The 23,477-nt window shown below is 40.6% G+C and overlaps 2 protein-coding genes across 2 annotated transcripts; one reads left to right on the top strand and one right to left on the bottom strand.

The window, feature by feature from the left end:
* Nucleotides 1-2,963: 2,963 nt before the first annotated feature.
* Nucleotides 2,964-4,710, top strand: LOC128616533 (C-type lectin domain family 10 member A-like). The gene is made up of 2 exons (XM_053639106.1): nucleotides 2,964-3,018; nucleotides 4,264-4,710. The coding sequence occupies exons 1-2, from the start codon at nucleotides 2,982-2,984 to the stop codon at nucleotides 4,674-4,676; spliced, it is 450 nt and encodes a 149-aa protein (XP_053495081.1). The 5' UTR covers nucleotides 2,964-2,981; the 3' UTR covers nucleotides 4,677-4,710.
* A 10,069-nt stretch (nucleotides 4,711-14,779) lies between these two features.
* Nucleotides 14,780-22,309, bottom strand: LOC128616600 (cdc42 effector protein 4-like). The gene is made up of 2 exons (XM_053639206.1): nucleotides 21,665-22,309; nucleotides 14,780-15,849 (listed from the first exon to the last, which is right to left on the bottom strand). The coding sequence occupies exon 2, from the start codon at nucleotides 15,554-15,556 to the stop codon at nucleotides 14,780-14,782; it is 777 nt and encodes a 258-aa protein (XP_053495181.1). The 5' UTR covers nucleotides 15,557-15,849; nucleotides 21,665-22,309.
* Nucleotides 22,310-23,477: the final 1,168 nt, after the last annotated feature.

The raw sequence follows: 23,477 nt of genomic DNA, 5'->3' as shown, positions 1-23,477 counted from the left end.
TATTTACAGACTCCCAGGGCCATATTCTGAATTCCTTAGTGAATCTGCAGCTTTCATCTCAAACCTGGTTGTTTCTCTAGACAAAGCTTTAATTGTTGGAAAATTTTATATTCATTTTGATAACCCAGAAGTCCCTCTGTGAACAGCGGTCTATTTTAAATTCAGTAGGGGTTAATCAGAATGTAATAGGACCTACTCATAATGGTGGTCACACTCTTGCCCGCATACTAACATACGGATTAAATATAGAAGATATAGTCACACTTCCACATGCACACTGTTAAAAGTGCTATACAGATAAAACTGAATTGAATAGACACCTGAAGTCATGCTCCCATGGGGTGAGCCTTAATATTAGCTTTGGCTTTGTGGTTATGCCATTGAGTCGTCACCCCTTCGCCGCACTGTGAGGGTGCTAATGGCAGAGTTGGGGAATTGCTATCTCTGCCTAAGACATCCAGACTTTCCCCTACAGAAACTACGCTGTTCTCACTCTCACTAATACTATTACTAAAGCTATTACAAACATCCTGCACTCAACACACTGAACAAGCTGAGTGTTTGCCTTGTTGAGTGTGTAATGTACCTTAGTCAAAGATTAGCTGATATTATTTTAGACAGATTCAAAGTTTATTGCCTCCGCTTCTAGTCTTTACACAAAAAAGCTAAATCATTCTTCGAGAATTCAATGATGTGTAACCTGCTGAGCGTTCCCTGCTAGTCCCAGTAACCTACAGGGTTCTACAGGTTTAAATCACTCCTCCAGTTACAGGGGTAATCTCTGGAGTATATTACACTACAAACTATCTATAGACTGTCATGATGACAGATACTTCTGAAGCCAAAGAAGCCCTTCAGAGAAGAGCACAGGTCTTAACCATCTGAAAACCCTTCATTTACCACATGAACTGATTCCTGTTTAGTTCCTGCATAGTTACCTCTGAGTTATTGAACAGTAAAGTGTTAACTTAATGTCTATTTATAAAAATTAATGAATACTCATTTCTAAAATTACACATTAAAAACAACTAAAAACATCTCCAGGGTTTTCCCATTTCAACTGTACCCCACTCCCAAAGGCTCTGATTTTTCTCTGCTCTGATTTGATTTAGGTAAATTTCTAGGGAAAGTAAGAAAGGTGTCATCAAGCCTTAAAAAAGACAAACAGACAGATCAGTCTAGCAGTTAATGCAGAAATTCTCTGGAGGACACTTGCATGTAAAAAAGCTACAACATTGATTGATCACTGCTTTCACATTTCAGGTATGTTTCGATGATCTACTGTAGTACGTCAGCTATTTCCTACCACTTTATAAGTGAAAAAGTTTTATATAGCTTGACATGTGGGACAATTTCTTATTTTTTTGTATATTTGTGTTCTTTAGAGCATGGCTGTGTTGAAATCTGTAAATAGACAGGTGATTCCAGTTAAAAAGAGGCTCTTAGATCACGTGTAAAATGTAAATTACAATGAGAAGCATTAATAAACAGACATTAGGTATTTTGTTGTGTTAATGTTGAGAATTTTTCCTTCTCACTCATGTCTCTGACTTGCTCATTAAGGATCTAAATCTACTTATTTGTGACAATATCTAATGTTCAATTTAATTCAATTCAATTTTATTTATAATAGTGTTTTTAACAATGGACATTGTCACAAAGCACATTTACAGAAATCCAGATATGGATTTAACTTTATCCATACTGAGCGAGCCAGATGTGACAGTCCCCGAGACGATATGAGGAAGAAACATTGAGAGGAACCAGACTCTAGATAGTGCGATTATGAGTCATCACTCTTCTACAACTGTATACTATAGATTCAAGCAGTGCTAAGAGTGTTGGAAATATCTTCATTATAAGCATCAGGGTCATTTTGTGATATTAGTAGAGGTTTAAGTTTGAAGTCTAGGTGAAGTTATACACTATATAATCAATGAGCCTTGATCATAGTTTTTAGAAAGTGCAATGATCAGGCTATCAGTTTGGTACCATCCAAAGCAACCTCATGGCAAACTTTAGGCTATCCATGCGGTCCAACAAATGACAGGAATGTGTAATGTCAATGGCAATGCCTCAACTTCAGGCATGAAGGGAGACCAGCTTCATGGTTGCAGCCAATCATGACAGAGAGTGTGTGAGGCTGAATTTATTACAAAACTCATGATAGCCGTTAGGTGTTGGGAAGCTTCTGTGTCTTTGTATATTTAGGGTAGTTAGATCAGTGAGAGTGAATCATTTGAGCTCTCTGTTCACCTGATGTTCGAGGGGGCCCATGTTACACAGTCGGTTCCAGTTCATCCCAGAGGTGTTCAGTGGGGTTGAGGTCAGGGTTCTGTGCAGGCCACTCGAGTTCTTCCACACCAACCCTAACACACCATGCCTTCATGGAGCTTGCTTTGTGCACAGGGGCACTGTCATGCTGGAACAGGTTTGGACCTCTTAGTTCCAGTGTACAGCACACAGAGACATTCTATACAATTATGTGCTTCCAACATTGTGCTAACAGTATGTGAGGAGAACCACATATGATTGTAATGGTCCAGTGTCCACAAACATATAGTGGCCATACAGTGTAGTATATAGTTATCTCGGTAAGCTCAGAATTATATGTGTAATACTTTACACTAATGTTAAAACCAGTATTATTATGGCTTTTTTTTATCTGACTGATGAAGTTGATAGGAAAAGAACTTTCCAAAAAGGGCAATACAAATATCAAGAGGCAAAGGAGCAGATGTTCAGGAACCCACAGCTCCCCTTCAGTAGATATATTTATGTTTTTCTTGAACTTTTATTATGTTGAGGAAGTGAATCCATTAATGACTTGGTGAATTTGTGTTTACCTTCAAATATAACAATGTGTAGTGATGTGGAACTTGAATTTATCAGTTTTAACAGAGTCGTTGTTTTGAACAGGACTACTGTGCAATTTTAATCACATTTCGTATTTCATAGTGAGTTTCCCAACAACATTAGTCATGGAGCAGCATCTGTTCATACTCCTGTTCTTCACAGGTGAGAGAAAATATTCAATTCAGTTTTATTTTTTAGTACTTCTGTCACATACCGAGGTTGAGGCAGAAGCAATCGCAGATATATTAACGATTATTATACAATTAAACAACAAAACAAAAGACACGAAGACAACTTGGCATAACACCATGGCATAGACAACAGCAGTCTAAGACAATGAAAGACAGAGAAACAGTGCAGAGAATGAATATATATACACAAGAGTGCTCATTAACTGAACTTGAATCAGGTGCAGGTGGTCATGTGACATGTAGTGCAGTGCAATGGCTGATGGGAACTGGAGTCCAGAGTTTCCTGATACATTACACTTCCAACAATACAAATTGTCACAAAGCAGTTTTACAGAAATCCAGACATAGACTGAGTTCCCTAATAGTTACAGTTTAAATCAAAATTATTCCGCTTGAAGCATTCGTTGTGTCGAACTATTTCAATTACTTTTGTTTGATTTGTTCATCGTTACAGCTGAAAGTCTGTACATTTTGATAATAAACCTGATTTGCAATGTGGGTTGAATCATTTTGATTACAACTGTATAGTCCCTACTATACTTAATTACTTAATACTATTTTCCCCACACATCACTGTTCTGTTGTCCTGTCTAGTTAACGTGCACGTCTTGTGTCAGTCATCAACGTCAGTAGCCTAAATGAACACTGCAATGTATTTATCTAAATAAATCTTATTTTACTGAGAGACATTTCAACATCACTGATAAAAAAAAGACAATAAATAATAAAATAATAATAAATAATAAATAAGGAAAAATGTGCAAACTAGACTACGGCGCACACTCCAGTGTTTTAACCACAGACACTTACGGGAATTCTGGGTGTAACATTTCTAATTTCTTAAAGAGACAAATATTAATTTGTCATGTCAATTACAGAACATTTAACCTATGATTAATAAAGTCAGAACACAGTGTGTGGTGGTTTAAATTGATGACTAATTTATAAAAAAGAGGCACATGGTAACCGTCATCTTCTGAACTGGTAGTCCTACTGTCTCATACAGGACACCTCTAGCAACAGGAACCGTAATATTTAGGACACGCAGCAGTAGAGGTAGATAGTTTCAGACTTATTGCGTTTAGGGACATATTTTTATTAAATATGTTTTGATCCCAAGGAAGAAAATAAGAGATTTCACACTGACGATCTGAAGTTAAGGGAATATCTGCCACAGATCTCACACTGAATAAAGCTTTTAAACTCTCTTCCACAGGAATCGTCCCCCTCACCCTGTCTGTCCCTCGTATGTACTATCTGATCCAAGAGGGGAAACAATGGAGTGATGCTCAGGCTTACTGCAAGACCAACTACACCGACCTGGCGATCATTGAAAGTAATGACAACATGATCCAGCTCCAGAATGAAGCACAGAGAGAACAGTTCAGTTCCAGCGCTTGGATTGGACTGTACAATGACGTCAATAGCTGGCGCTGGTCCTTTGGAAATGAGCCCCTGGGAAGTATGACAAAATGGGGTGGTGTTGAGCCTAACAATGTACACGGAACTCAAGAGTGTGTCATGATGTATAGTTTGGGTTGGATGGATAAAACATGTACAGACACATTTCCTTTTGTGTGCTTTGACGGTGAGACGCGCCATATTTCACCATCATTTTTTCAAATTTGAAAGTTTTCTAAATAATTCTGAACAGTGTGTAAAGTGTATTCTCACATGCTAAAATGTTAAAAATCTAATTTTATAACTAATTTGAGCAAAATGTGCACAGTGTTTTCCCTTTATTTCCTCTTTGTCATGTATCGTGACGTAACGGAGATAAGGTTGGATGCAAGCGCAGTGTGAACAGTTTTATTGAGAGACACACAGGCAGGTAAATCCAGAACGTGATCCAAAAACGTAATCCAGTAACATGCGAAGTTCAGACGATCGGCAAACAGGCATAAAGGAGGCAAGGCAGGAATCAAAGTCGTGGTCACGGGATACAGGGTCGATCTACCAAACATGAAACATAAACAACAGCGAGGGACTGGTAGCGGAGAAACCAGCGTGAACTTTAACAAACGAACCTAAACATGAAACATGACATGAGCTATCACTATGAATCGAAACATGAAACTATGGACTGACTGTGATTATCTAGCGTAAGAACTCTAAACTAATCTACTATAACTCATTCAATATTCCGCATTGTGTGCTGGGAGGCGCGCGGTATATATGCGGACATAATCAGCGTTGTAATTGCTGACGGCTGAGGACAATTCAAACACACATGAAACAACAACCAATGACAGAACGGGGAGGAGACATAACAGAAACATAAACAAATGCATGTCGAAATGTCACGATTGTCAACAAGGGAAAAGCAGGTGCACCTGCTCGTGCACACGCGCTCACATGCTCCACAGCGCGCTGCTTAAAAGTGACACTCTTTGCTTTTGTCAGAGAAATCTCCTTTAATTTTATGTTGTAGCCCATTTATCTCCACTTCTATGAGACAATACATTCACTGTAAAAATTCAGGATGTATTAATTGTGTGTTTTTCAATTCTCTCAGGCAGTAACACTGGAAACTACAGCTATATATTTTTTTCTAATCCTAAATCTTGGTATGAAGCTCAGAGCTACTGCAGACAGTACCACACAGACCTGGCCAACACAAGGGATGCAACTGAATACTCAGCCGTATATGATTTGGTAACTCCATTGACAGGGTACACTTGGATTGGTCTGTTCAGAGACTCCTGGAAGTGGGTAGATAAAACCAACTTCTCTACCATCAGTTGGATGCCTGGAAAACCTGACAATGCCCTGGGGAATGAAAACTGTGGTTATTTAACTAGTGGTCAGGCCGTTGATGCACAGTGCTCAGATGTAATGCCTTTCTTCTGTTACTCAGGTGAGTTACGGTTTTAATCAGTCTCATATTTAGACCAATTTTAACTGATTTTATTTAACTGTGTACTCGTTTGTATATGTATATATTTTTGCATTCAGTAATCACAGGAAAAAAGCAAGTCATACGCATTAAGGTCCGTTCCAGTGAAGATCTGAATGGCGCTGCAGTAATGGCAGTAACCCTACAGCAGGTGGGTCTCATCCTCCACAAGACCCTGTTTACAACCCTGTACATTCCCCTGCTCATTACTGCAACCAGAACTTGAGTCATCAACACGTACACGCTTTACTCGAATCAGTATCTGACTATTGTGTTTAGTTTCTGTAGCATTTTTAGTAAGAAATGATTTATTCTGTTCTTCAGATCAAGCAGAAACTGCAAGATCATGGGATAGCAGGGGACACCACAGTGAAATGGAGAGAACAACCAGATGGACTGGTGTTTCATAAGGAGAAGTAAAATACTACTAAAATATGACCAGGGACAGGAGTGACCTCTAAGTCTTTAGCTATGTCTGAAATTGCATAATTCTGTAGTGTACTACTAATGGTGGTGGGAAAGTCATATTTACACTATTTCTTTTGGTTGATTTCTGATGTAATGTTTATATTTTTCACTTACTTGTACACAGTGTCTGTTTACATCAAACTGTGCATTTTATCCTGCTCTACCAGGATCCAAAAACATATAGACTGAATTAGCATATATCCATAACCCCTCACAAAGCTGTAGAAGAGTGGTCCTGTTCCTGTTGAAGCCCAGATTGCACACATCAGAACATTGGCAGTGACTTTTCCTTGGAGGTTGAGAAGTGTGATTCTCTTGTAATTGAGAACACACCTTCTGGTCCCCTTTTTAATAGGGGTCACTATCCTTGACCCCTATTAAAAATCCTTGAAAAAGATTAAAGACTCCTATTAAAGATCCTTGAGATCCTTGACAGTGCCTTTGCCAGTCCAAAGGCACTGTCCCAGATCTCCATGGAACATTTAATATGTGTGTTAACTACACAAGCCTAACCTTGTCCAGTGCCTCCAGTACCTCCAGTTGAATCTCCTCCACTCCAGCAGCTGTACAGTCTGAAGGTTTCTTTATCACCACTGTAACCTGTAACAGATTTTTAGTTTAGGGGCAGTTAGTTTTTCACATGGGTGATAGGTTTTGGATAACTTCTTTTTGCTTCAATAAAACGAATACATTTAAAAAAACAAACAAACAAACAAAAAAAAACGGTATTGTGTGTTTACTCAGGAAGTATTTGTTTTATGTTGTATTTCATTTGAAGATCTAAAACTATTTAGTATGAGAGATACACAAAAACAGAATAAATCAGGAATCAGGCAAATACTTTTTCACAGCACTGCATCTTTCCTCTTAAGGCATTTATCAATGTTTCTGTGGGTCTTGAGCCCCAATACTAATACTAATACTAATACTGGTCTGTGTTGATTTTAGAGGAAACAGTTGGACATGGGCTGCGGTGTCCATGGGGTACTGTGAGTCCATGCTCCATTTTAAGTTGAGCATTAATATTGAGACGTTTGTGTATTTTTATGGAAATCAAATTACATAGAAGATATGTAATAATTTGAGGTTATTCTCAGTATGTATGTGATCTGAACTTCACAGAACTATCAAATTATATTCTGCTCTCAGTTTATTTACCTGTGTGAGCAATGGGTTTAGGAATGTAGTTTGAATACTTTAGACTTTTAGACATTATTCTCTCATCACAGATTTAACAGTTTATACAGGAGGAAAAAATATGAAAAGTGAGTGAAATGCTTACAGCAGAGTTCCCGAATCAGTTAGTTAAAAGAATCAAAGTGTGTGTAATGTATAAAGTATAAATATGTTGATCATGTATTTCCACTGTATCTAATGTGTCAGGAATGTACAATTATAAAGTATATAACCAGTTGTGGATTCTGGCATAAAGGCAGCTGTTCAGGGGTGGTGATATGGGATGCCCCCCCCCCCCACAGCTTTTAGACACACTCTTCACTTCTGTATAGTTAATTTGAGGCAGTTTCACACAGGATTGCCCCCACTCTCGGTTTCGCCCCACTCGTTGAAAATTAATTTTTTAGTGTCTCCTTGTGGTACACCTCCCCTTCCTGCCACGCCTCACAGCTCTGCTGCTGTCTGTCTGCTCGTGAAAAGTCACCTGCTAGAAGCCACAAACAGGTGAGAGATGATATATTTTTTTTTTGATCATAGAATTTTTATTGAAAATTTACATTTTACATAACACCCCACCCAACGACCCCAACAAACAACCACAGCCAAAACCAAAAGAAAAGAGGAAACAAAAAACAATAAACAAACAACCAGAGAAAAAAAACAAACACAAAACAAACAAACAAACAAACAAAAAAAACAAACAAACATAAAAACCCAAAACAACAACAACAACAACAACAACAAAAAAGGGGGTAAGATGATCAGGAATTACAGTCTACCTCTCCTCAATCCACCACTAGGGTGCGTACATCATTTAAGTACGTAATAAATTGTACCCATTTTCCCAAAACTGAGTCACCCCTGCCTCTGATGTTGTACTTGATTTTTTCAAGTTTTAAAAAGAAGATTAAGTCTTTAAGCCTGACTGATATAGAGGGGGGTTGTGGAGAGGTCCAAGACAGCAATATTCTGCGTTGAGCAAGTAACGATGCAAAAGCCACAGCACTAGCTTGTTTATGGTTCAGAGGCTGACGCTGAGATGGAACACCAAAGACGGCAATTAAAGGACAGACATCCAATTTGATTTTAAGAACGTCGGACATAGTCTCGAAGAAAGAGTTCCAAAAGTTTTGCAGTTTGGGACAGAGTGCAAACATATGACTGAGGTTACAGGACGAAAGTTTGCATTTTTCACACGTCAGGAACATTGGGATATATTTTAGACAGTTTACTCCTAGAGAGGTGAGCTCTGTGGACCACTTTAAATTGTATGAAACTAACTCTAGCACAGGACGTGGTGGTACGTATATTATCTAACGCTCTGCCCCAGTAATCATCCTCAAGCTCCAGGCCCAATTCCTCCTCCCAAGTACTAATGGTTTTGATAATGTAAGAATCGTCCTGTGACCAGATCGTTGCATATATCTGTGAAATAATGCCGCCCTTATGAGGATTCAGCTTGAACACCTCTTCCCATGCTCACTTTGTAGGTAAGGAGGGAAAACCAGCGAATAGGGAGGATACACAATGCCTAATTTAAAAGAAACAGAATGGGTGAGACGGAGGCAGGCTGAATGACGAGGACAATTCAGAAAAGTTTGCAAACACATTATTAATGAAAAGATCCTCAAAGCGTTTCAGACCCTTCTTTTCCCACAAAGAGAATGTGGAATCTATAAAGGAGGGGGAAAGAGGTGGCTATTACATATAGGTGCCATGGTTGAGGCCGAGATGGATGGGATGATATTTAAAAAATTAACTACATAAGTGAAATCGCATGATAAAATTCTGTCCTGCTTCTGATGATGATCCAGTGACACACAGCTGCAATTTCCCTGGATTATTGTAAAACATGAATAAATGACAATGATAGACTGACACACTGTACACCACACATATGGAATGGTTTAGTCTTGATCGTTGATTGATGGGCAGAATGGGATGATAATGATAATGAGTGTTTATTGATCATGTATATATATTATAGCACAATGAAATTCTTTTCTTCGCATATCCCAGTATGTCAGGAAGTTAGGGTCAGAGTGCAGGGTCAGCCATGATACAGCCTTGGAGCAGAGAGGGTTAAGGGTCTTGCTCAAGGGCCCAAAAGTGGCAGTGCTGGGGCTTGAACCTTCCAATCAGTAACCCAGCGCCTTAACCACCAAGCCACCACTGCCCCATGGTTGCCCCCAATGGATGGGTGATGTATACAAGTGTGTGTGTGACATGAGGTAAAGAGAAACTTTCAATGAGAATAAAAACATCTGACAATGATAAAAGATCAAAGCAATCAGGATTTTAGTTTGGGAAAAGAGAGGACGATGAGAAACAGGACGAAGATAAAGGTATGCTATGTAATTCATCTCACATGACATTTTGCAGTAACTTTATTAATGTGTAATTTTGCAGTTAGTTTTTTAACGCCACAATAGTCACCAATAACTATAAAACCAAATGACATGAAGGTTTGGATTATGCATTATAACAGTGTTATGCATTACAGCACAGAGATACTGTATGTGTATTGCAGTTTAATGTCTCTATGTCACTGGGATCTTCGTGCTACATGCTGCAGGGTTTTGTGGTAAAGAGTGGTGCAGTTCCCAAACTACCAAGTCTCGGGGGGTCAGCTTTTATCAGGTTGCCAGATGAACTAGTTGGTGTAATGCAGATGTAATGCAGACAGATGTGTGCTTCAGTGAACCACTGTGCTGTATCCTTAAAACAGCACATGAACACAACACTTTAAACGCTATAATTCATACAGTGCTGTTCAGCTTTATGTGATGAATATTGGCATGAAGGCCTTAAAAATGTAGTCTGTACTTTCTGAACTTCTCCTCAACTTACTTGTCTTTTCTTGCCAGTAATAAACTGCCTTATGTCTGTTCCCTTGCTCTTACTCATGACATCACCAGTGTGAAATGAAATCTTAGTGCAAAAAAGGCCTCTGTTATTTCTATGTGAAAAGGTCACTGCATTAAGTTTAAATTTATAACCAACCTAAACTACATGTATAAAACTGACACTCGTGAGTCGTGACTAAAGGGTTGTGTTTACACAATGCCAAGAACAGAAAGCTGAGGCTGCATTGAGCACAGGCTCACCAACACTGTACAGCTGAAGACAGAAACGTAGCCTGGTCTGATGAATCATGATTTCTGCTGAGGCACACAGATGGTCAGGACAGAATTTGACACCAACAGCATGAATCCATGGACCAACAATGTTTACAACATCTTGTGGAATCCATGCCATGAAGAATTGAGGCTGTTTTGAGAGCAAAGTGAAGATCTACCAGTATTAGTGTAGTGTTCCTAATAAAGTGGTTAGTGTATGTCTATATCTCTGTGTGCATGCAACCATGGGAGAGGATTTATTTGTACACTAATACTGCTGTAATTATAACACATAAGCATATGCTAAGAGAATATTTAAATGTTAATTATAATAATTATTATATAAATAAACGACTTTAGCTCTTGTTTTCGTTCATTAAAACGTACAATCGTTCGCATGATTTTGCATGAACAGTGAGAGACTCTGGCACTCGTTTGATTGGCTATAAATTAGCATATGTAAATGTACGTTTTTAAATCTCGTGACAGCTGTACTGTAAAACATATTAAACACATGATAAAAGTTCTCCAGCTTTTTACATTTTATTTAAAAAATAGAAGCATTAAAAGGTCAATCAAAAAAATTAGCATGAAAGGTTAGATCAGTGGATTCAATTATCATATTATAATCATACAGAAACAGCAGGAAAAGATAAACATCATACACTGATCTAAAAGAGGAATGATAAATACATTAAAAACACAGCAGCACACTGACTGCAAACTTTCATTACAGTGCTCTTTAAATAGAAAATAATATTAATGTTTAAATATTCATTAATATAGTCAGGAATGTATTACACCCAGTGACACTAAATACCATCCCCACACTGCCGCAAAAATAAAACTAAAACAAGAAACACACCCTTAAATTCCCAGAATTCTCCATAAAACATTCAGGTTACACTGACTAAAGTGTAGTGCATCAGCACCATGTTAACTCTATAACTTCTACATGAAAGTTGTTTCATGTTGTTACATGTTTCCCAGAACAATTTAAACTGTCATGAATAAGAAAATTCCTACACACAGCTGCATGGATCTGCATGTATTATACTAATGATGTGCTGTAGGGATGTCACGAGAACCGATACTTCGGCACCAAGTCGGTACCGACATTCTTAAAACGTGACGGTACTTGTTTTTCTGCAGTACCGTTTGTACCGTGCGTAACGAAAGTACTGAGGTTGCGATTATGCCGGACCTGAAGGGGGCAGCAAATACGCGCAAGTGTTTTAGTCAGTCCACAAGTGGTGAAGAAGAAGAAGAACGCCTACAAGCACACGGGAAAAACTACAGAAGATTAGCTTAGCTTAACAAGTTTAGCTCCGCCCCGACTCGTTGAGAGGAAAAGAGAGGAAAGCCAGTATCGGTTTCCGGTGTGCAACCGATGCTATCGTACATTTCAGACAAAGTGAGGAAACACCTGGAATTTGGCGAAGCACCTGAAAGACGGTCCTATATTATGTTTGTTTGAGGCAGCTGCATTGTGGCGTGAAACCAGCTAACGTTATGCTCCATGTAATGTTAGTGATAGCCAGTTATTTGTTAAAGACGCTAACACATTGCAGTGTTATAAACTACCTCCTAATGGGCCACCATGCATCACCATTCAGCCCGTGTCCTGTCATGTAGCCTAATACATGTAGCCTAATGTCACTAATAATTATTCAAATGTTCATGCTTTTAATAAATCTTTTTGGCCTGCCACCAAATCAGTGAATTTAAACTAATGCTTGCATTCAGAGTATAAGGGCGCGCGTGCACATCTATGTGCATGCGTGTGTGTGTGTGCGTGCGTGCGCGCGCACGTGTCTCTGTCTGTCTCTCTCTGTCTCTGTCTGTGTGTGTGTGTGTGTGCATGCGCATTCATTGTCGGACAGTGTTTGATAACTAAAATAGCAAGTATCGAGTACTTTTGGTGGTATCGGTACCGACTACTAGATTTTTGGTATCGTGACATCCCTAATATTCTGAAATATATTCTACATTTCCCATAATTCACAACTCTCCTAAACTAATGTACCTTTTCATAAGAACAAACACAATGTAAAGGAAGAAATCAGAACAAAGTGAGGAAACGGTTATGGTTCTATATAAAACCATTTTCCTCAAGCGTGCTGGACGTCTAAACAGGTCACTGCTAAGAGTATTATGAAAAACTTTCTAATCATCCTAGTTAATCACAAGCACACAGTTTTATAGAACGTCTCTGTACGTTGTAGCATTACAATTTCCCTACACTTGTCAGCATGACGACACCCCTGTGCACAAAGCGAGCTCCATGAAGACATGGTTTGTGAAGGCTGGAAGAAGGTAGAACTCGAGTGTCCTGCACAGAGTCCTTACCTCAACCCCTTCGGATGATCTCGACCTGGAGTCTCCTCACATCAGCATCAGCGCCTGACCTCAACCTCACTAACGCTCTTGTAGCTGAATGATCACTAATCCCCACAGCCACGTCCCAAAATCCCCACAGCCATGCCCCAAATTCTAGTGGAAAGCCTTCCAGAAGAGTGGAGGAGGTTATAACCAAATGGGTGCAGTGGTAGCTCAGGGATTTCTGAAACTCAGCAACTCAACTGGGGTTCCACAGGGGTCAGTTCTGGGTCCACTGCTCTTTTCTATCTACACTACATCGCTAGGGCAGGTGATTGAGTCTCATAGCTTCTCATATCATTGCTATACTGATGACACCCAGCTCTATTTATTCTTCCAGGCTGACGATCCAGCTGTCTGTGCACGCATCTCTGCTTGCCTGTCGGACATCTCGGTCTGGATGAGGGAACACCACATTAAGCTCAATTTGGCAAAATCTGAGCTTCTCGTCATCCCAGCCTGTCCCTCAATCAACCACAACCTCACTGTACAGCTCAGCTCAACCAAACTCAAGCCAACCGGGATGGCCAGGAACCTTGGGGTGATTCTTGAGGACAGCTTGACCTTTACAGACCACATCTCAACAACTGCATGGTCCTGTAGGTTCATCCTGTACAACCTCAAGAAAATCAGACCCTACCTCACCGAACAGGCTACACAACTACTAGTCCAGGCTCTTGTTATTTCAAAACTTCCAACCTCAATCCGGACCGCAGAATCTCTCACCATCTTCAAGAAACAACTAAAGATCCACCTCTTCCATGAACACCTAACTAACCCCTAAAACACCAACCCTCACATTATATATATTTATTTTTAAAAATCATTCTGCACACCGGCTCTTACACCTCTACTCTGCTTCTCTAGATCTCTGCTTGATATATCAATTTGCTTGTATTTCCTCATAATAGAGTCGATTTGGATAAAATAATCTGCTAAATGACTAAATGTAAACTACATTTAGAAAGGGATGTTCAACAAGCACATATTTCAATAAAAAACTCTGAAGTTTCTGATCATGTTGTGGAAATCTAAATAAACATTACATTATTGTTTACAATCATTTGGTTACCTAACCTAATTATAGGAATAACAATGTCTTCATCTATCGTTATCTTAAATGTTTTATCTAAATCTAATCAATATTATGAGTCCAACAGGTGCACATTTATGAAACGAGGCTATAACACGTGTCTGTGGTTATCCACGTGCTAACTTTTATACACGCACTGCAGAATCCGTCCTCTGTGTGTGCGTCCTGTCTGAAACAGACTCACACGAACAGCTCAAACTCTCAGAATTTCATTCCAGACCTGTGTTACTGAATTACCGCCAGTGGCTTGTTGTGTTGGCGTCAGTTTACTCAAATAGATTTGGTTTTGAGGGGCTGTGAGCTGAGAGTGTGACGTCACAGCGGTGCTGGGTCCGAGGTTCTGGTGGGTTCAGAGCGGTGATACACCATCTAGTGGTTTGTTTTTATGAATGTTTTAAATGTTTTTTTGACACTTACATAAAATAAAAATCTTAACACCAACAATTAACACTGCAAACATGTGTATGTGTGTGTGTAAGCATTTGAAGGTCTCATATACTTCACACTTCAGCTAATACACTTAATAAAAAGAATAAAGTCCACTCCGACTCAGACGTTACTGAGCTCCATCCCGATGTGTTAAATGTTGAGGAAACGGTGTTCATACTCCGATCTCGTCCTCGTCCTCGTCCATGAACAGGAAGTCTTTGTCGTTGATGTTAATGCTGTATGTAGTGCTACATGTCTCACTCTCGTGTGCTTTTTGAGATCTCTCCTGCTTTAATCCAGGGCTGGATGAGGACACACCCTTGAGTAGACACGGTCCCTTCCAGCCCTGCCTCTGATCTTCTGCGAGGTCCTGTTGGTCCCCCTCAGGCTGGTCCATGACACCAAGGACGTCTTCGAGCATGGAGGGCCCAAGGTCGATGTGGAGAGACAGCATTGACTCTGCAGGTTTCATTCCTCTCCCAGAGGGTGGTGTGAACATGGGGAGTTCACTGGGCTCCCCAAAATGCTGCTCCTCCACCTCTAAGCTCCGCCCATCCATCGCTACTGTTTTTCCGTGCGTTTCTGCAAAATTTAAGGAGGCGCTTTGCGGAAGGCGGAGTGTCATGTTCTGATCTTCACTTACATAAGGAAGGGAGACAGCGCTGTTAGCTGGTAGCGTGTAGCTCATAGCACTGGAGTTTCTCTCAGACTGAGAGCGTTTGCTGCCTCTGAACCTGCGAGGCAGAAGGCCATTCTTATGCCCCGGATTGGCTGACTGATGTGGCACGCTGAGGAAGGACGTGTCTCCGAAGGCATCCCCGCCACGGCCGATGTGCACGGTGTGGCGGAAGTCAGCGAGCGGTGCGCTAATCATCTCCACCGTCAGGTCAGAACGAGAACGGCGCTTTGACCCAGACGAACCCAAGGCCAGCTGCTTCAGGATCGGCATGGCAACAACACAACCACTTCCTTTATTGTGATTCAGCCAGAAAGTGTATTCCTGTTAAAGGTGAGCGGTACTATACTGCTCCGGACAACCCTTATTATACCTTCAGTGCCAAGAACCTTCAGGAAGTGATGTCATGAAACATCACTGTCCATTTTGTAATGAAGGATTTTCACAAAAGTAAAAAAAAAGAAAAAAAGCATATGACTTTATGACGAGGCTGAGCTGTGACACACACTGAGTGTGTAGGATCCAAAATGACCGGGAAGTGATGTCCTACAACTCCACCAGAGGACCTGAGGAGAGAGAGAGGAAATTATTCGGTACAGATAAAAAGAACAGACAGATTCAGATAAACACAGAGAGAGACAGAGAGAGAGAGAGAGAGAGAGAGAGAGAGAGAAAATGTTCCTTCGACCTGCTGGTATCAGCGTGAACAGAACTAGAAGCAAAGAATTAAAAACAAATAAAGAAAAGAAATGGATGAACAGAGAAAAATAAAAGTAAAAAAACTCACAAGAAAAAGAAAATGGAGGAAATTGAAAAAGGAATAAAGAGGTGACACTTCAGCCTACAGACTGAAAGAATAAACTGAATGTATTAAGGAATTAAGCTGCTGGGGGTTGTTAACCCCACCCACTTTTTCATATTGACCAATAAGAGACTCTCTCTTAATGTATGCTCCTGATTAAATCATGTGACGTCCATTAGCATGGACACAGCCTACATAGACTCTGTGTGTGTGTGTGTGTGTGTGTACGCGTGTGTGTAGTCACACTGTGAAACATTCATATTATAACAAAAGAGCCACTGAGGAATGAATAGAATCCTAACAAGTGTACACAATGGCTGAGTGACTGCATACACACTCTATTCAGGACAAGAGACTCTGGGTGTGTGTGTGTGTCAGAGAGAGAGTGGAGGAGTATATAAAGGAGTGTACACTGTGGCTGAGTGACACACACTCACTCAAACACACACACACACACACACACACCATTCATAGAAAGAGAGAGAGATTGTGTTTAAGTGTGCAAGTGGAGGCAGGAGAGACATTTTGTGTGTGTGTGTAAGCAGTGCCAGGATCATCCACTCATGCTGTCTCTCTCTCTTATCCTTCTGGCTGTCTTCTTCTATGACGCGCACGCACACACACACACACACACACACACGCACACACACGCACACACACTCAGTAGTATCACTTTTCCCGTCTGGAGTTTTATAGCGCAGAGAAAAGGAAGTATGTGTATGTACTCTGGGCCACACGGCTACAAACCGCAGTAGATTACACATACCATGAGTCTTTGGATGGAAACACCCTGTAACACACACACACACACACACACACACACACACAGCTCTACATGGCTACTATGGTAACCTTAGCACATGATTTGGGACATGACCTCAATCAGCTCACTGACACCACTAACTAAAGGGTGTGTAGTGTAGTGTAATGCAGTGTAGTGTAGTTTAATGTAGTGTAGTGTAATGAAGTGTAGTGTAGTGTAATGTAATGTAGTGTAATCAAGTGTAGTGTAGTGTAATGCAGTGCAGTGTAATGCAGTGTAGTGTAATGAAGTGTAGTGTATTATAGTGTAATGTAGTGTAGTGCTGTGTAGTGTAGTGTTGTGTAGTGTAATTCAAGTGTAGTGTAGTATAATGTAGCGTAGTGTAATGCAGCGTAGTGTAGTGCAGTGTATTGTAATGCAGTGTAATGTAATGCAGTGTAGTGTATGAAGCGTTGTGTAGTATAATGCAATATAATGTAGTGTAATGCAGTGCAGTGTAGTGTAACGCAATGTAATGCAGTGTTGTGTAATATAATGCAATATAATGTAGTGTAATGCGGTGTAGTGTAATGCAGTGTAGTGTAGTGCATCGTAGTGTAATGCACTGTAGTGTAGTGTGATGCACTGTAGTGTAATGTAGTGCAATGCAGTGTAGTGCATTGTAGTGTAATGCAGTGCAGTGTAATGCAATGCAGTGTAGTGTAATGCAGTTTAGTACAGTGTAGTGTAAAGCAGTGTAGTGTAGTGTAATGCACTGTAGTGTAACGCAGTGTAGTGTAATGCAATGCAGTACAGTGTAGTGTAATGCAGTGTAGTGTAGTACAGTGTAGTGTAATGCAGTGTAGTATAATGCAGTGTAGTACAGTGTAATGAAGTGTAATGTAGTGTAATGTAGTGTAATGAAGTGTAGTGAAATGTAGTGTAATGTAGTGTAATGCAGCGTAGTGTAGTGCAGTGTAGTGTAGTGTAATGTAGTGTAATGTAGTGTAATGCAGTGTAGTGTAATGCACTATAGTGTAGTGCTGTGTAGTGTAATGAAGTGTAGTGTAGTATAATGTAGCGTAGTATAATGCAGCGTAGTGTAGTGCAGTGTACTGTAATGCAGTGTAGTGTAATGTAGTGTAGTGTAATGCAGTGTAGTGTAATGAAGCCTTGTGTAGTATAATGCAATATAATGTAGTGTAATGCAGTGCAGTGTAGTGTAACACAATGTAATGCAGTGTTGTGTAGTATAATGCAATATAATGTAGTGTAATGCAATGCAGTGTAGTGTAATGCAGTTTAGTACGGTGTAGTGTAAAGCAGTGTAGTGTAGTGTAATGAACTGTAGTGTAATCAGTGTAGTGTAATGAACTGTAGTGTAATCAGTGTAGTGTAATGAACTGTAGTGTAATGCAATGCAGTACAGTGTAGTGTAATGCACTGTAGTGTAACGCAGTATAGTGTAATGCAATGCAGTACAGTGTAGTGTAATGCAGTTCTCACTCACTATTCAGCAGTGTGTGATACGAGACACTACCAGTGTGTGCCGTTAGCCGGACCGCTGCACCTCTGCTCCATCTGCCCACCTCACACTGTCTAACCAACATCTGCCCACCTCACACTGTCTAACCAACATTTACTTCATTTACTAGCATTTACTTCGTTTACCAGCTAACAAGTCTGGGTTTGGTCTAAACTTGGTAAACAAAGTTTTTTTTATTTTTATTTTGCTCTCATTTGCATTTCATTTACATTTATGGCATTTAGCAGACGCCCTTATCCAGAGCGACTTACATTTATCTCATTTATACAACTGAGCATTTGAGGGTTAAGGGCCTTGATCAAGGGCCCAACAGCGGCAGCTGGGTGGTGCTGGGATTTGAACTCATGAACTTCTGAGCAGAAGACCAACATCTTAACCACTGAGATACCATGGCAGTGGCATTCCTCAACTTCCACATCCCCCAGAGTCTGAAGAGTTGCAGGTCTGTGACTTTTATAGCATATTCGACTGGTTCAGTTTGTGTATTTCTTGTGGCTAGCCAACAATTAGCTGATTTCCACTATACAGTTTTGACTGCAAGTGACATACAAAGCTTGGATAGACAGATAAAGATATCTAATACAGAATATATAACCTATATCTTACAGAAGCAGTGTCCTCTGTAGTACCGACCCTAACCCCAGTGCTAACCGTACTGAAAGTACTGATGGTGGCCACTTCCAGCCCATGCAGGATTCTGAATGGAAATTCATCTCCCTAAGGATTACTTTGTTATTAGCAACAACAGGAATGTTCTAGTTTCTTTAAAATTTTCTAGGGGTTCTCTTTGGGCCATCTCCTGCACTTTAGACTCTGATTCAGTGTGGAATTAGCTGCAAGTATCTACCCCAAATGTACCCTGGATCCTAAAGTACTATGCCTCCTGCATGGACTTCCAGCCAGTGGAAAGTTCTATCTGCATCAAGGGTCTAAATGGCAGCCATTGCAGCATGGTGCTTCACTGGGACTTTGACACAACCTTTCAGAAGAGAAGGATGTGCCTTCATCCACCACACTGACCCCAAGAGCCCGGCATGGGGCGTCCCGCTTGTGCTGCAGTACCACTTTCTGAGCTCATGCAGGAGACCAAACTGAAACGTGCCTGTCTAAAGACTGTCTTTTTGCTAGCAATAACAGGAATTGTTAGAACTTTTCCTCAGGGAGTTCTCAGAAGAGATATGAGGCACGCACAGGGGTATGGCTTCTGTCTTTGTGTTATGTGCATGTGATTGGGAGAGTTTCTCCTGCAGGTGTGTGAGAGATACGGAACATTAATAGTGTTAACGTTTCTGGTATTTGTCTCACCCAGCAGATAATGATCTTACACACACAGCGCTGGAGTGTTATCATCCTGACAGTGTGCCAAACCGGTTTAGCATTTTCAACACATACATACCCACCCCCAAACACAACCAGTAATTACCATATCAAGCTGAAGAGGTCACACCGAGACCAGAGCCTTGTTCTTCAGACGTCATTTAACAAATCTAACATCTGAATTTTTTTTAACCAGATTTTCTGATCATGATCTTTCCAAATTCAGTGAAGCTTGAAGCTTTTTAAGTTCTTTTTTCAAGCATTCATGTATTTTCCTTCCACTTTTCCTGGTCTGTGTCGCAGTGGTTCAGACTTACCTATCCCCAACCACAGATTCCCCCCAGATGTTTCCAAGCTCACTATGAGACATAACCTCTCCAGCAGGTCCTGACTCTGTCCAGTGGGACGTGCCCACCAGTGGGCAAGGGTAAACTTCCCAAACCCTTTAAACGGTTTCCTCAACTAGAGCAGTGTCTCTACTCCAAGGTTTTCCTGGATTGCCAATCTCCTCACTCCATCAAGGAGAGTAAGCTCTGTTTAGGACCCTGGAGAGGAATCTCATTTCCACTGCCTGTATTTATGAACTTGTTCTTTCAGTCACCACTCGGAGTTTATGAACCATATGTCAAAATCTGGACGTACTGTAGATTGACCGCCTAACAGAAAGCTTCATCTGAAACTGAACTTCTGCTTCACCACCAGACTGGTACACAGACCGTAACACTCTCCGATTCCATCACTTCTCAATAACATCCCAAGATACTTAAACTCCTCTGCCAGGGTCATGGACTCTCCCCTCACCTGAAGGGTCACCCACTCTCTTCTGGGAGAGAACCATGGACTCAATATTGGAGGTGCTGATTTTCATCTCAGCTACTTCCTACTCAGCAGTGAAACATCTGAGTGCATGTCAGAGGTCCAGTTTGGACAGTCCCAAGAAAACAACATTATCTATTAATAACAGGGATGTCACCGCTGGTCTCCCAGACTGGACACCTCTCCAACCTCAGCTGTGTCATTATATCCTGTACATGATACCACAAACAGAGTGGAGACAACACACACCTTAAACCATTTCAACTTGATGGAAAGAACGTGCACACAACTCTCACTGAGCCAGGACCGATAATCATTATAGACTGTTAATACTCCGGGGCTGATTCCCCATTCTTCTCAGTCAAAAAAAACTTTAAAAACGTACTTCTAAATAAACTGTCGTGGTGACAAACCACTCCAAGTGGAGAAATATTCAGGGCTAAAGAAAACGGTCTCAGGGCTACAGCCCCTAATGCCCAGGCCAGGTCACGCCCCTGAACCGCACTAATACAGAGACTAGATCAGACAGTGCGACCCAGATACCCCGTACTCCTGCAGTACCTGCCATATCAAACGCCGAGGCACACGATCATAGACCTTCTCTAAACCTATAAAATACGCGTAGACTGGATTAGTTTACTCCCACGTCCTCTCACAAAGATACAAGACAATAAAGAGCTGTTGCACTGTTCCACGGCCTGATTCTACACACTATTACAGTGAAATTTAATGTGGATTATCTGGATAAACTGTTAGTTTCTCTCTCTCTCTCTCACCTACACACACACACACACACACACACACGAGGATGAGTGTATAACGAGATTACAGTAAGAGCTCCGGGCCACCTGAGTGACGCCACGCGCGTTTTCCATCTACTCACGTGAGTTATCTAAAAATACACACTGTCTAGATTTTACTTACTTACTTACACACACACACACACACACACACACACACACACACACACACAACAAGGGCAAAGCAGTAGAAAACACATACGCATAAAATCCAACCATACCGTGTTATTAGTGGAGTTAAAACACACACACACACACACACACACACACACACACACACACACATATATATATATATATATATATATATATATATATATATATATATATATATCTTTATATATAAACATATACATACTCCGTGTTGTGTGTGAAGTCACAAACTCCAGTCCGTGAGAAAATCCGCGATAAACGTTGAAAACTTCCGACTTCAAACTTTATAAAAACAAATAAAATATCTGGTTTAAAGTGTTTGAAATACGCGCGCGCGCGTGCGTGTGTGTGTGTGTACTCAGACTGTTCTACTTTATTCTGTGTATGTGTGTGTGTGTGAACGCGCGCGTGCGGTTGTCGGGATTTACGGCTCCGTAAATGCTTGACTCCTCACTGCGCATGCGCGCCATTCCAAACGCTTAAGTTTTTGCGCATGCGTACTCTGACCTTATCGTCTCAGACGCCCGTCCGTACATCGCATGCGCATAAAAGAAAACACCAGGTACTCTCTCTCTCTCGCTCTCTCTCTCGCTCTCTCACACACACACACACACACACACACACACACTGAAGTTTATCACTATCACTATTATATAACAGCACCTCCCCAAGAGTTTTTATTCCTCTTATACCACTTATCTCCCCCTCTCCCCTCCCTGTTTGTGATTATCGTCCCTCTCTAGATTTATTGTTTTCTGTGTGTCTGTCCATCGTATTTATTATTATCTTTTTTACAACTAAATATTTTATCCCCAGGTTAGGATATGGACATGTAAATGTTAAGCAAAAGCACATCTGTGCGATGTCTTCGTTTTCATCTGGAACACATCTTATTCGCTCATCTTCATGGTGGATCTCAGCAGTGTCTACCAGATGCATCTGTGAAGTTCATGAGTTACGAATGATGTCTTTTAAAGATATTTATGAGATGTTAATACACTGGCAGTAAATCTAGATTTTGTAGGCCATTTTATTTATTTACTCTCCTCTCCTACGTCACTAAATATAGCTATTATTGTAATATCTTTACATTAACAAACGAATATAAACACATGCTGGAGTTCAGATGTCTGAGACCACACTGAAAATGTAGAGTTTTGAAAATAAACAGAAATAAATTTAAAAGGCAGAAAGTTTTAGAATTTTTTAAATTCTTGAAAAGTGCCTCCACGTTGCACATTAACATGGTGTAACACACACCTAGCTGTGGATTATCCCAATTACATCATCAACACTCGCCAACATTGACAAGTTAAAGCTGTCACCGATGTTTGTAGAGCAAAATTATCCTTAAAGGATAAAAATAATGGAAAATATTTGTTAATTATTTTATATACAGTTGGATCATTCCATCCATCCATCTTCTGTACCACTTATCCTACAGGGTCATGGGGAACCTGGAGCCTATCCTAGGAGGCACTGGGCACAAGGTGAGGTACAGGGTGCCAATCACATACACATTCACACACTACGATCAGCCTAACATGCATGTCTTTGCTGGGGAAGGAAACCGGAGTACCACACACACAGGACACAGGAGTTCGTCCGTCGATTTTGACGAAGACCGAAGTTTCCATTTCTGCCTCCATTATGGTGAACACAAACTGGGGCTCGACTTGTGCGTGAATTGGATTAAAGTGAGGAAGACTTGCGCAGCATCGGCCTCACTCTCACTTCCCTCATCATCTCACTTGAGGATGATGAGGATGAGGATGATGATGATGATGATGATGATGATTCACGCTCACAAGGACTCCGATCGGCAGAATGTCAACAAGTATGATAAACTCAACACTTCGCCAATCTTTAAGAATTGGTTCTAAAATAAAAAAGGGCAGGTCTGTCGTTACTGAACAGGGATTGTTATTATCTTTCACAGCTTTGTAATCTTTTTGGCCTGTTTAAGTTTGTGATGTAGCTGACCAGGCCTTTGTTGATATCCAGGTTCCGCTAATTTT

Source organism: Ictalurus furcatus, chromosome 13, assembly GCF_023375685.1.
Source record: "Ictalurus furcatus strain D&B chromosome 13, Billie_1.0, whole genome shotgun sequence".
In the NCBI taxonomy this organism is placed as follows: domain Eukaryota; kingdom Metazoa; phylum Chordata; class Actinopteri; order Siluriformes; family Ictaluridae; genus Ictalurus; species Ictalurus furcatus.
Note: the sequence above shows the minus strand (reverse complement) of the source record. Positions and strands in the feature narration are given on the sequence as shown.